At 27.9% G+C, this 13,051-nt stretch overlaps 1 protein-coding gene across 1 annotated transcript; it reads right to left on the bottom strand.

Annotated features, from left to right (window-relative positions):
• Positions 1 to 557: 557 nt before the first annotated feature.
• Positions 558 to 7,309, bottom strand: LOC124543599 (sialomucin core protein 24). Its single transcript, XM_047121848.1, has 3 exons — positions 7,077 to 7,309; positions 1,839 to 2,292; positions 558 to 1,649 (listed from the first exon to the last, which is right to left on the bottom strand). Exons 1-3 carry the CDS (start codon positions 7,144 to 7,146, stop codon positions 1,532 to 1,534), a joined length of 642 nt encoding a protein of 213 aa, XP_046977804.1. The 5' UTR covers positions 7,147 to 7,309; the 3' UTR covers positions 558 to 1,531.
• Between the last annotated feature and the right edge of the window lie 5,742 nt (positions 7,310 to 13,051).

Raw genomic sequence — 13,051 nt, 5'->3', positions numbered from 1 at the left:
TATATAATATATGAGACAAACAAAAAAAAACCTGCTGAGTTTCATATGCCAGTTCTTCTCAGGTCAGGGATTTTCTTTTCCGAGCCGGTGGTAGTGTTTCAATTGACCATCAATAAAAAAGTGTAATGCTTCTATATTGAATAAAGTTATTTGAGTTTGTGTAGGAGGTAAACACATGTGTTTTAACATTGAGGTTTTTTTATGTTGCCCGAAGTTGACATTCTGGATTGGATTAGATTAATTTAAATTAACATTTATGTAAATCATTTGATAGACAGCATTATTTATCTTAGGTTCTGAAGAGTGATATAAAGCGATGTAATGATCTGTGTTGTTGAACTAATAATCATTTTGAGACAAACTATGACCCATCTATACATCTGAAATTTTAACTGTTAACTGTTTAGGATGAATCAAATGTATTGAGGGTAACACAAGATTGTTGTGTACATTATACACAAAGGAATATCTTTATTAAGACAGAAAAAAATCTTGTGTTATTAAAGAATAAAGTCTACTTTTATTTACTTATAATGACTGAATTATAAAATTAAACATTTTAATTATATATACTTTATTAACACAACTATTGACTGTGACAGAGTGACATAACTTCTGAATAATCTGTATATATAGTTCAGATTTAAGAGCACTTTAGGATGGAATCAACTTTCCCAAGTTTACAAAACCATGAAAAATAAAATGCACAATTGGTTCGGCACAAGCACTTTTACAGATTCAGTGTAATGAGATTCAAAAAGTAGTAGAAAAATTTAAAGATAGTTTATATAGTAGTTTAGTTATTTTTATTTTGAATATTTGTTGTTTGTGCCAAACCAAAGTATTATTTCAGACCCTTACTTTTATCATCACAATAGTTTTACTTATTAGTATATAATTTGCTTACAACTAAAGTTTTGGTGTACAAATGAATCATACTTGAAGTGGTTTTAAAATTTGGGTTACAAAAAAATATTTTAAAGACAATGGCACAGATAAAACAAAATTCAATGCTAATACTAAATTGCACTTGAAATAGTTTTAAACTTTATATCATTTTAAAAAACATGTGATAAACATTTCAAATATAGAATTATAATGTATTTTTTATATCTAATTTAGCAATTTCCAAGCTTCATGACATTAAGTAGATTTAGTGGCAAAACATCAAGATACACATATATACACAAATATCGCTTATAGTTAAAATAATGAATGAGATAAATGCCAAAAATAAAAGTAAGAAACTTATCACTATAACCTAAAATGTAGGTTATATATAAAATATATCCAAGTAATAAATTCGAGAAAATAAAATTCTAGACCAGCCACCGTCCAATTTAGGCATGCTTAAGGAAATAGCTACTCCAATTTACATATTAAACCCTGTCGGATTAGACAACATAATATGCTACGTGCACATAAACAAAAAGAATCTCTTCAAGACTTATGTAAAATATAACATTTATAATATCATAGAAATGTAGCAGAGTGCACTCACATAGATAAGAATATAATCAAAATATTATATTTAGAGAGTGTGATAATTTCTTTCAGTTTGGTTCTTGTAGTATTTGAATCCCATGAATCCAATAGCGAGAAGACCCAAGGTCAGTATAATACCACCAATAAAGCTTGCTCCGTCGAACCTGAAATAATAGAAGTATAATAATTATAATCTAAACCTTATTGAGCAGCATAAATAAAATTTTTTTAATAATTTGTATAAATACAAATACTCTCTTTATAACAATCACAAAAAAAGATATATTTAAGAAAACATATCTACACTCATCCATGCATATTTTTATATAATTGAATTTATGATAATGTCTTACCCTCTTGCTTGAAGAATGTGATTGTCGGCATCAGACTTAGGTGCTTCAGTAGTCTTAGGAACTTCAGTTGGTTTCGCAGTCATAACCTTTTCTGTTGATGGCTCTTCTTTTGCCTTTTCAGTGGGCTTAACATCATTGTTTGTTTTCTCTGTGGTAACATTACTTACTGCCGTGCTTTGGGTAGTTTCTTTGATTGTAGATTGTTTGTCTGTTGTTTTGTTGTCATTAGTGGGCTTAGCAATTTCAGTGTTTTTGGGTGGTAATGATGGAACTGTGCTAAGTGGGACTTCAGATGCATTTTGTTGCGGTACGTTTTGTGGTACTTTTTGTTCAGTTGATTGCGTAGATTTTGGGGGTGTTTGAGATTCTGTGATATGAGCAGGCGGAGTCTGATCGGGTTTTTGAGTTTTAGGGTCAACAGATGAGTTGCTGACTGCAGTAGGTTGACTTGCTGCTGAAAGTAAAATATATTTTTGTTAAATTTGATACATTGTAAAACTATGACAACAACATTCAAACAAGTATTAGAAATATGATCCATTGATTATGAAAAAAGAAAAAAAAAACAGTCTCATGAAAGTTCATTGGAACATAACAAGACTTATTTCTATTTTAATATATCTGCAAAGAGTACGGCTTCTTTACTACCTAGCACATACTAAGTATATAGCTAGCTATAAGAATAAACATATTACATATAATCTAACTATGTTATCAGTTGATCATAGTTTTTTATTGGTGAATAATTCACATTTAAAGCATAAATTCATACTTGTTGAATGAACTTATATAAATACATAATTAAGTATTTCAAATCAATAGGTGAATCATTGTGTGACCAAACTGTCACATATAAGCATTAAAGTCTAGATACAGAAATACTCAAATAATGCCACGAAAAATAAAAATTGACTATTGAAAATACTTTTATACAAGACAGATTTTTTTTTAAGTGAAACAGTCGATCTAAGGGCTCATAATATCTTGGTTCTCACGGTTGTCGGTATTAGTTTGTAATATGTATACGTAGGCGTGTCTAAATGACATAATAATATAAAAATTGGTATTATTGTGAAACAGATCAGAATTTGTCCATGGCTTTTAACTACTATTCTAACGGCCAAAGTCAAAATAACTTTGTTATAACCGGTTATCGGACGGCCTATATTGCAGCAAACGATTTTTTTTCGTTGCACACAATTTGGAATTTATGACATCTTCTATAGAAATGTTTTTAGTGGATTTTTTTCCGACTCTGTAGACAAAAATTGTGATAGGCTCGGCTACTAATGCATGATAGAAATATAATTTATATACCTTTTGCTTCTAACCTATTTATCTTAAGCATAAGACGTAATCGATTGAAGAGCTTTAAGGATACCTATTTGGTACCATTAAAATAAATATATTCCGTATTTTCAAGGATTATTAGAAAATGAATTATTAAATACTTATTTATATGTAACATCGATTCTTTTAATTCTCGTTTTATAAATATGACAACGTTAAATATGATGACTGATCTATACAACATATATGTTTACATTTTGTAGATCTATAAATCTAACATAGAAAATATTTGTACTTATATTATAAATAGAATAAGTGGTAAAAACTTGAATATCGTAACAACCAAACCAGTTAAGCCTCTGTCTAATATTAGTATGATAATATACTGGAAACTATATATTATGTTAATTATGCTACGTCTAACTTTATATTTAGTAACACCATATAGAATATTCCAAGTCGTTTCGATAGCACGAATTGGCCTTGGTAGTTTTTTACTAATCGAGAATGCTATTTGATTATCTTATATGCGCTTATAATATTTTATAACACTATACATTATGACGTTTATCACATTTTGTGTGTGTAGTGAGTAATTAAGAATTTGTCAAATCGTCAATGCTTAATGATTAAAGTGACATTGCCGTATTAAAAAAAATACACGCCATTTCGCAGTATCGGAAATTCCACGTATCTTATATTTTATTGTTTACATTTTTAAAGTAGCAAAAGTAACTTTGTTGAAGGTATTTATATTGTAATTAATATTATATAGTTTGTCATGACACACACACACACACACACACACATACCAATAAAGAATTATATTCGACATTATTTATTTCAATATTTTCGCAGAAAGCCATAAATGTATACATGTTATCACAGACAGACAGAGCTCTCTATGTGAATATAATATAATTATGACTTTTTAAATTGATCATGATAGTAACAAGAGAACCTATTTGTATTTTGTACGAGGTATTGCAGCCATATGCGAACTTTGATATCTTTATCATAACAACGCCACACACTAATTGTAAAATACAAAAATACTACTATTTTTTATTTATTCTTTTTTACACACCAATACTTGAAAAAAAATTTAAAATTTGGATTAACAAAGTTGGTTGAGATGCAACCAATTTCATTATATATTTCGAGACTTACTATCAAATCCTTATTCATGACGTTTGAAATATTTTTTGATCACATTATCTGCCCGTGGACACATAATGCTTAAATTCAACTTGTATGAACGCGCTAAGTCGCAAACAATACTCGTACTTGAATACGACTGACCTATTTTTTGTTCATTTTTGATAAAGTAGTCGGCGAATTTAGAATGAAACCTTGCAAATATATTAAAACTTGTTTCAATGAATTAATATTATTCGAGAACTTTTCTCCTATATTATATATTTTAATTATTTTTTTTTTATACAATGTTTTATACAGTCTGTGTTACCAGTATTTAAAAGTTACAGTGGAATAAAGAAACTCAAATACAAACTACGTGCATTCTGAAAAAACAACACTCCTTTTCCGGACAGTCGTGTATAAAAAATAGAGCACTTTCTCTTTTAAGATGTTCCGTTGTACAGTTCACTCAAATAATAAATACATAACCAGATTTTTACTTCTCGCTGTGTCGTTCTTACTAGAATGTTGTCAAAAACAGCTTATAACAAATCTATATACATAGCCATAAAAATAGATAATAAATCTAACTATGACACGAGCGATTATTTAAACTGCAGCCAAAAGCTACTTTACAACGTATCGTATATTTAACTTTAATTATAATACGATTACCGCATTGCATACTAATATACCGTTACTTTTCCGAGACGTGGTTAGGTACTTGCAGTGTGCGAAATTATGCGTGTACTTCACTTCGCTACATTTACTTCCAAAACTTCGATATTTTGTAGTTTATTAAATTTAATAAGAAAGAAAGAAATATACACATTTTGAAAAACAAAAATGAATCAGACAATCTCAAAATAAGTATGAATGATAAAGTGCAATCTAAGGCTGCCTATAAATGCTCCTCTGCTGAGCCTATGTGACCTCTATTGAGGAAGTTATTTCACCACATCAGGAACATAAATTAACTTTAAATACAAATAAATCACTTGAAAATTCACTAATGCATGTTTAGGTTTGAATCAATATCTTCATTTAATATTCACACAATCTTACCACTGGGTCATATTCACCCTTAAATATATTCAATATCTTAATACTATCACATAAAAGAATCATTCAATAAGTGTCTAGTATTACATTTATAGTTTTTGCATTGAGGTCAGAAATCAAACAGTAGCGAGTTGGCAAATTATGTTAATTGTCCTTATTACAGCCTGTTAGCTGAAAAATCGATTAATTAAATCAACCGGAATATATAGCTTACGGTTCAATGATAATATAGCCTTATATTGTCTAATTATATTTACATAATGAAGGCTTTGTTTATTTATCTTAGTTTTAGTGACAATTTATATAAAACAAATATAATACTTCGGAAGTATTGAGCTTTTGATTAAAGGTAAGAAATTGTAAACATGCTTTTCATAATTACATTATGTGATTATTTTAAAGATATGAAAAGTGAGATTTTAAAATTTCCATTGGCTTTTTTGTTTTATAAATATCAAGGGAAGGAATTATAATCATGCAGTTGTTTTGAAAAAATAATAATAGATGATTATTATAGCTAGTGTTAATAGTTTGCACAAATCTACATAAGAAGCGATTGACTGTTAATAAATAAAGTCAATTTTATATATGTTAATATACTTCCAAAGATTAAAAAAGGAAAAACTATGTTTGAGCTAAAGGTCATAAGTAAAAGTAGTCTTAAATAAAATGTTATTAACTGGATATTTCCAGTTAGAGTATTATAAAGATTTTAATTTTGTATGTTGACTCTACTTAGAATTAAATGTGTAAAAAAATAAATCTTCAGCAGTTTGAAATTAATACTTAATTTATATTGGATCCTTTGCAGTAACTTTTTAACTTATCATAAGAAAAACTTAGTAAATACACACATTATGGGTATTATGCCTTTTAAGTTACCTATTAAACATTCTCTAAAAATATAAAAAAGGTTAATATTTATTTTGAAATTTCTATTTAATTCATATATCTTTAATTCATCAATGTAACCTTGTTTAAATAAAAGAGATAATCTATTTTTAATGAAATCATTTAAATATTTTCATTACTGATGTTTGGTAATAGCTAATTATAAAACAATTAACGAAAATGGAATGTAATGGTAAAATAATTGTAATAATAAAAAATGTATTGAAGTAATTCATATTCTACTAGTAATATTAGTATTCAATTATTTTTAGATATATAAAAACTATTTTATCATTTTAATATTAGCGATATTATTACGATTTTAGGTCTTTTCTCTAATTAATTTAATTTTTTTCATGACTGCTTTGAAATGACGTATAAAAGTTGTTACTACATATACGAAGGCTTTTTTAAGTTTCTTAACATGTTTATTTTATACTTTCCCTCTTCGTTAATTAATTATTATTTTGTTTAATATTTGTAATACAAACTCATAAAATACGTAAAAATGTTAAACAAGAAAAAATTATGATAAAAGCAATAAAGAAACAGTCAACAACATTAATAGCAGGGAATTGTTTAATATTACTTTTTTCTCTTTGGAACAATGGCGAAAGGTTTCGATTCGTCATTATACATTTAGTCCTTATAACTATTTTCTTATACCAATAGTTGTAATTTAAAAAATCATAGATAGCTGCTGTTTTAATTACAGCTAAGATATCCAGTTACTGGAGCAATATTTTTTTACAACCATTATGTAAACTGGTTTCGATATACGTATTCACGATCATGAGAAAATTCTTAGTAGAACGCAATAATATGATGGACGCCAGATTGTTCTAGTAATCTTACCTTGTTCTACAGCTGGTTTGCTGAGACAAACGGAGAGCGATAGTAGGCACAAAAATATTATTTTCTTCATCTTTCTTACAGAAAATATAATTCTATTTAGTTTTAATATTCGTCAAAAAGTATAACTATCTATGACTACAACTGACGCCCGACACAAGTGCGTGGGAAAAAGAAAATATTGTAAAATGTAAATGTAAAAGATTAGTATCTAGTGATGTGATTGATACCGATTTCTATAAAACAGATAATGTAAGCGATTTCATTTTTTATCTGTTGCTTAATCGATATATCACATGCGATTACAAAATATTTTTTCTACCTAGTGTTGCTATAAACATTAAAAATTGTTGAATAAGGAAAATTATAGAAATTAATAGTTGTTAGTTTAATTGATAAATAGGATTTTGTAAAAATTCTTCTTGTGTTTTTTTTTCAAGAAACTTTCTAACAAATATCAAGTATTACTAAGAATAAAATTTTAGTTAAATATAATAATACTGTTTAAGATTGTTTTGTAAAATAAAAGTTTAATTTACAGAGATTTTTCGACAGAGCTTTTAGCAAAATCGTACTCAATTAACCCAATCAATTCCTTCAGGGTCTTTAGGGTTGCTATTGGGAGAATAAACAACATTTTCCAACAAAACCGGGAAAAACCTTTTCATGTGGCATCATTGGGAATTAATGTATGCAACTTTCTCAGTACAGATAATAAATAAGGATTGGACTATTTGATTTCTGAAGAGTAATATTAATCACCCTTCGTTTGCTCTTTATTACAAAAGTTGTCACTTGTGAGCTTACTTAGTTTATGGGTGGAGAAAATTTACCTAGTAATTATTTGCGGATTGAATGGATACGCATGGCCAATATAATAGGCGTTTTAAAAATAAATAAACATTAAAATAAAATAAAAATAAAAAATAAAATTGTAGCTTTAGTAATTGTTATAAAAATGAATAATAATAATTTTAAATAGTTTTTTACTTAAGTAAATCTAAATGTTATGATGAAAAAGTTAATCATTTTTTTTACATATATATCATATTTAGAATATGTTTCATTGAATATTTTCAATACGGAAACACCAATATTTATTTTGTTGTTTTTAATACTAATAAAACTAATAAAGAAGTATAGTTGAGTAATTTAAATAAAAAATAACACTTTAGTTTGCAATCACATACCGTTTCATTTTGAAAACCTTGTAAACAAAATAGGTAAAATCATTCATTACTTTTGTAGATAGATTAGCATGAAATTTCGTTGATATGAGATTTTGTAAATATATAGGAGTTCAAAGCCGAAATACCTTAATTAGCTTCTTGTTAAGCACTAATGAAAGTGTATTATGCAGCGAATAAATTAATTACTGATAGAGAAACGTTCGTTAACTTGCAATTCCTCTGACACAGCCACACTTTCTAGCATATATTTGGTTAATTAGTTGTTTCACACTTTATTATTTTATATGTTATCAGTATTTGTTTTAAAATCATTTAGTTTATGGGTGCTTTTTTTTCATTTTAATATTCAGCTATAAATTAGGATTATACTTTATTCCAATACAATCAGTAGGTAGAGTACCGAAAATTCTGAAACTATGATAGAATAATTATGACTTCATAATTTTTATAAAAAAAATTCTATCAATTTTCTCTCCATATTCTGTTTATCGCCCCTTTTTAATTGAATTTTTATTTGTGAGCAGCAGACTTTAAGTCTTGTAATAAGGTAATTATATTCTATTGCGGATTTTAATGCACGAATGACGAAATAAAATTTATTAAATTTTGTAGAAACTCTTAATCCAGATCTTCAATCCCTATGTCATTAAAATTAACAAAACAAAGAGTTGGAATTTAAATTAACAAACGAAAGAGTTGAGTTAATAGATATTTCGAATTAAGGAAAACATCACATTACTTTTTTTTATTTACATTATATTTGCACAAATAACGAAATTAAAACGATGAAAATGAAATCAAACATTTGATTACTTTTGTTACAAATTAATAAAAAAATTGAATTATTTTATTAGATTTTTTTTTTTAAGAATCTTGTGCTACGATTGCAACACAGGGAATTGAAATTTTTAATAAAGGAGAGTAAAACGTTATCCAATTTGAAATAAATTAATAAATTATCTGAGGGAAGTAAGTAAGAAGTAGAATTATTGTGCATGTTTTGAGCTTTATTTTTTATTATTGAGTTTGTATGTTGCTTCAACCTGATTGTTGTGGACACTGGACAGTAACAAAACTTATTTGGGAAAAGTAATTGTAAATACAAGAAATATGTCACAGGCCTCCGGTTGGGTAAGACTTTTTGGAACCATTTTCAATGACACATGCATTCACGACTTCATGTAATATCGATTTACACTTTAAAAATAGCCTATAGTATATTATAAATAAATTGTGTTTTATGAGTTGTAAAATCTGCGTCTGAAATATGACCTGCTCTAATAAAACGGAGACAAAGGCTGAGAAATAATAAAAAAAACCTCGGACACTTTGCCCGCGGTGTTTTGTGATTACTTCGCTGTTTCGGTTCCCGGGCGTGTTGTACATCGATTTCTTTATGAATTTTTTTAATGGTATCCGACATTGTTTGCGTCGTTGTTGTTTATTATTCACGCAATGTCGGTATAAAAATGCGTAAGGTGTCAGCGTAACATCATTGTTTTGGACCGCAAACTATGATTATGATACACGTAATTAATTTAATCATAATTTTTATTAAATACAAAGTTACACAACTTTAGCTATGTAACTAAGAAATTAGATTTAATTAAGGATCATTAAAACATTATCTGTCATACTTAATCTACTACGACGAAAATTTTAGTAATAAATAGAAGTCAATTCCATACTATAATTTTCGAAGGAATACTCGACAAATCATAATAAAGTTTAATGGAACTTTAAGGTTCAAAGCCGCACTTTTAGGCTTGCCTTAAGTATTTTTGCGGTAACCTTTAAATTCGAATTGAGTGCCTGGCAAAAGTGGTTGGAGACGTATTTAGTAAAAAAGACCGAAAGGTGAAGTGAAAATATTGTAATTTAAATAAATATTTTAAGACAATATTTCAATATTATGTGCCTATAATATTATAAAATGTGCTTGTTTGTACAGTCGGAATAAGAAAAGGTTCGTCAATTTAAGATCTATTTTCGTGTGCTCAGTATGAGCGATAATCTGCTTTACCGATCGAGAATGACATATTGCGCCGCAATGATTTGATGTATATTATATTATATTCAAAAGGTACTAAGATATTAAGACTCGATAAAGGAATGAATTTGAAAACTGTTGAAGGTTTTCTTACTATGACTGTACATATGTCTGCAGATATCACAAGAGGCAATCAGGGCAAAGGAGTTAGGTCTGCTATGACAACAATAAATTAATATTTTAAATGTTGCGCATCTGTCTGTCTCATAGTAAATATGTCTAATTGTTTTTGCTATTCCATTGATATTCGTTTATGACGAAAAATGTTATTTTAAAATGTCGTATGACTATTACTAATCAGTAGATTTATAAACGGTTTCACGGATTATTAAATTGTTGGAACAGTAATTGTTATAAAATATTATAATATCTCTCGTTATCTTGTATTTTTTTAATAAAGCATATCTTATTTGATATTACTTTGATTTTTTAAAATAACGTTATGAAAAAGATCTCGTTGCTTTGCGTGGATCGTTGGTACAGTCTGAATATTTAAAATCTTTATTTTTTAATGAGTTCCAAATACATTTGACAGTTATTGAATACAAATAGAATTAAAGATGATTGCGAATTGATTTGCAACTGAATTCTATGAATGTGCAAATACTTTTTAAAATATTTTCTTTGTATAACTTTTAAAGTCGATTTTATAATTCATAATGTATTAGAACGTTGAACTGTTAAATAAATATCAGACTACTTAATTATTCTTTAATGGAATTGAATTCGAAAAATCCATTCATTGAACCTAGTGATAACTTCATAATAATTAAAATAAAAATTATTACGATATTGTCATAAATAAAAAGGTAATATTTTTGTTCGTAATTGGAAATTTACTATGCCTAGAGGAATAAGTTCAAGGACAATCTTTTCATATATTTAGTGATTATCAGAATGGTTCCTTAAAGGGGAAAATAGGCTATTTGACTGCTTTTTAAAATCTATTTTATATTGTTTAGTAGAGGTTAAGGAACCCAGTAAAAGTTGATTTTTTATTTCTAGTACATATTTTTCAAAAATATCACATTAAAAATTCCATATTTAAATAACACGTGAAAACGCTACTTGGACAATATGGCGCTGCAATGGGGTTGGTGACGTCACTTTGCTGTATTTTAATCTGTGGTACGTATAGTAGAAAAGCAAGGTTTACAACAAAATGACTTCATCATAGGCCCGGCCAATCAGGAGCATTTTGTGTCACGTGACAAACGTTTGAAAAAATGCATTTTTATTCATTGATTTTTGAATAAATTAAGTATTATTTTCAATTTTCGTTAGTAAATAACCATTTTTAAATCCATAATATACACTGATTACAATAAGTCAAATAGCCTATTGGGTTAAATGAGATTCTTTTTCAATTAAACCATTGCTATGGCCGTTTTCGGTATTGATCGAAACCCTGTGGAATCGTGTTGATATAACGCATTTAGAAGGCATCTGCGACCTCTCCTTCGATGTAATCCGCTTGTGGCTCAGCGCAGTTCTCGTAAGTTTAAGGACCAAACCCAAGAAGATAAATATTCCTAGTTATATTTAAGTATATTTGTTTGCGGTACATACAATCACTTTACCATATATGAACCTACAAACCCCGACACGAAATATAAAGTATTTATTAGAGAATTAAAATGCAGAGTAACGGTCACCCGCTTGAGTGGTCGTCAGTCATCATCAATACTATTTGCAATGTTAGTTCTTTGAATAAAAAATGAACCACCTTTCGAATTAATCAGTGGCTACAGAAAGGGATCGTTTCGATTTCATATTTTTACAAAGAGATAGATAATTGTCATTGTAAAGAAATCATTGTTCTTTTTGTGATTTTTAGCCCCAAAAACGATATTTCTGGTTGTTTAACAATCTTGAAGTTTGTAAATAAACGCTTTATTTAGAAACTTATTGTACACTCTCAAAGTGAAATAAATGATAATGTTTTAAAAAAACAACGCTTTTAAGTAATTTAAGTGAAAACTCATCGTCAGCAAAAGGAACTAAGCTGCTCGAACAACTTAATCTAGAGCATCCAAATCAAATTATCTGCACGGGAAAGAGCGGTCTTTAATTGATTAAATTCTGCTATATCTAAAATCTGTCTTCTGATTTATTGATAGGCGAAGCAAAATAGTTTTTCATTTGATGAGGTTATAGTTAAACGTGGAATTAATATCGAATCGCCTGAATTTTTATGTTTACCTTCTATACTTAAAATGTTTGTATTGTTCTTGTTAGTCATATCGTATTATTAGTATAATAAATGCTGAGGTAGATTAATCATTGGTTGTTATCGGTGTGTTTAGACATTTTTGATATATTAGATTAAACTTCAAACAGATTTAATTATTGTAAGTGAATCTTTTGAACTTTTTCGTAAAATGAATTTTAGTTACTTTTTATATTTTAAATTTTAAATGTTCTATCTTAGATTCTATCTCTAGATTAAAGGCATTTAAAGCGCAATGTCAAATTAAATTAACATTAATTAATGTTTATCAAATGTCGAATTTTTGGTATACTTGGAAAGATTTAATTAAAAAAGGGAGCAGGATCGACATCGTTGGATTAACATAAGTTAGATTCCGAATGCACTCAGCCAGGAAATTGCAGGCTTCCACACTTAAAGATCACATCGTTTGATACAACGGTAATTCCATAGAAAAACTCAATTTAAAGGGCAATATTTCTGCAATAAAATGCACACCTTCACTCCGAGGATTATGCTATCTACTGGA

This window comes from Vanessa cardui, chromosome 3, assembly GCF_905220365.1.
Source record: "Vanessa cardui chromosome 3, ilVanCard2.1, whole genome shotgun sequence".
Taxonomy (NCBI): domain Eukaryota; kingdom Metazoa; phylum Arthropoda; class Insecta; order Lepidoptera; family Nymphalidae; genus Vanessa; species Vanessa cardui.
The sequence above is the reverse complement of the archived record's forward strand: the minus strand, read 5'-3'. Positions and strand labels throughout refer to the sequence as shown.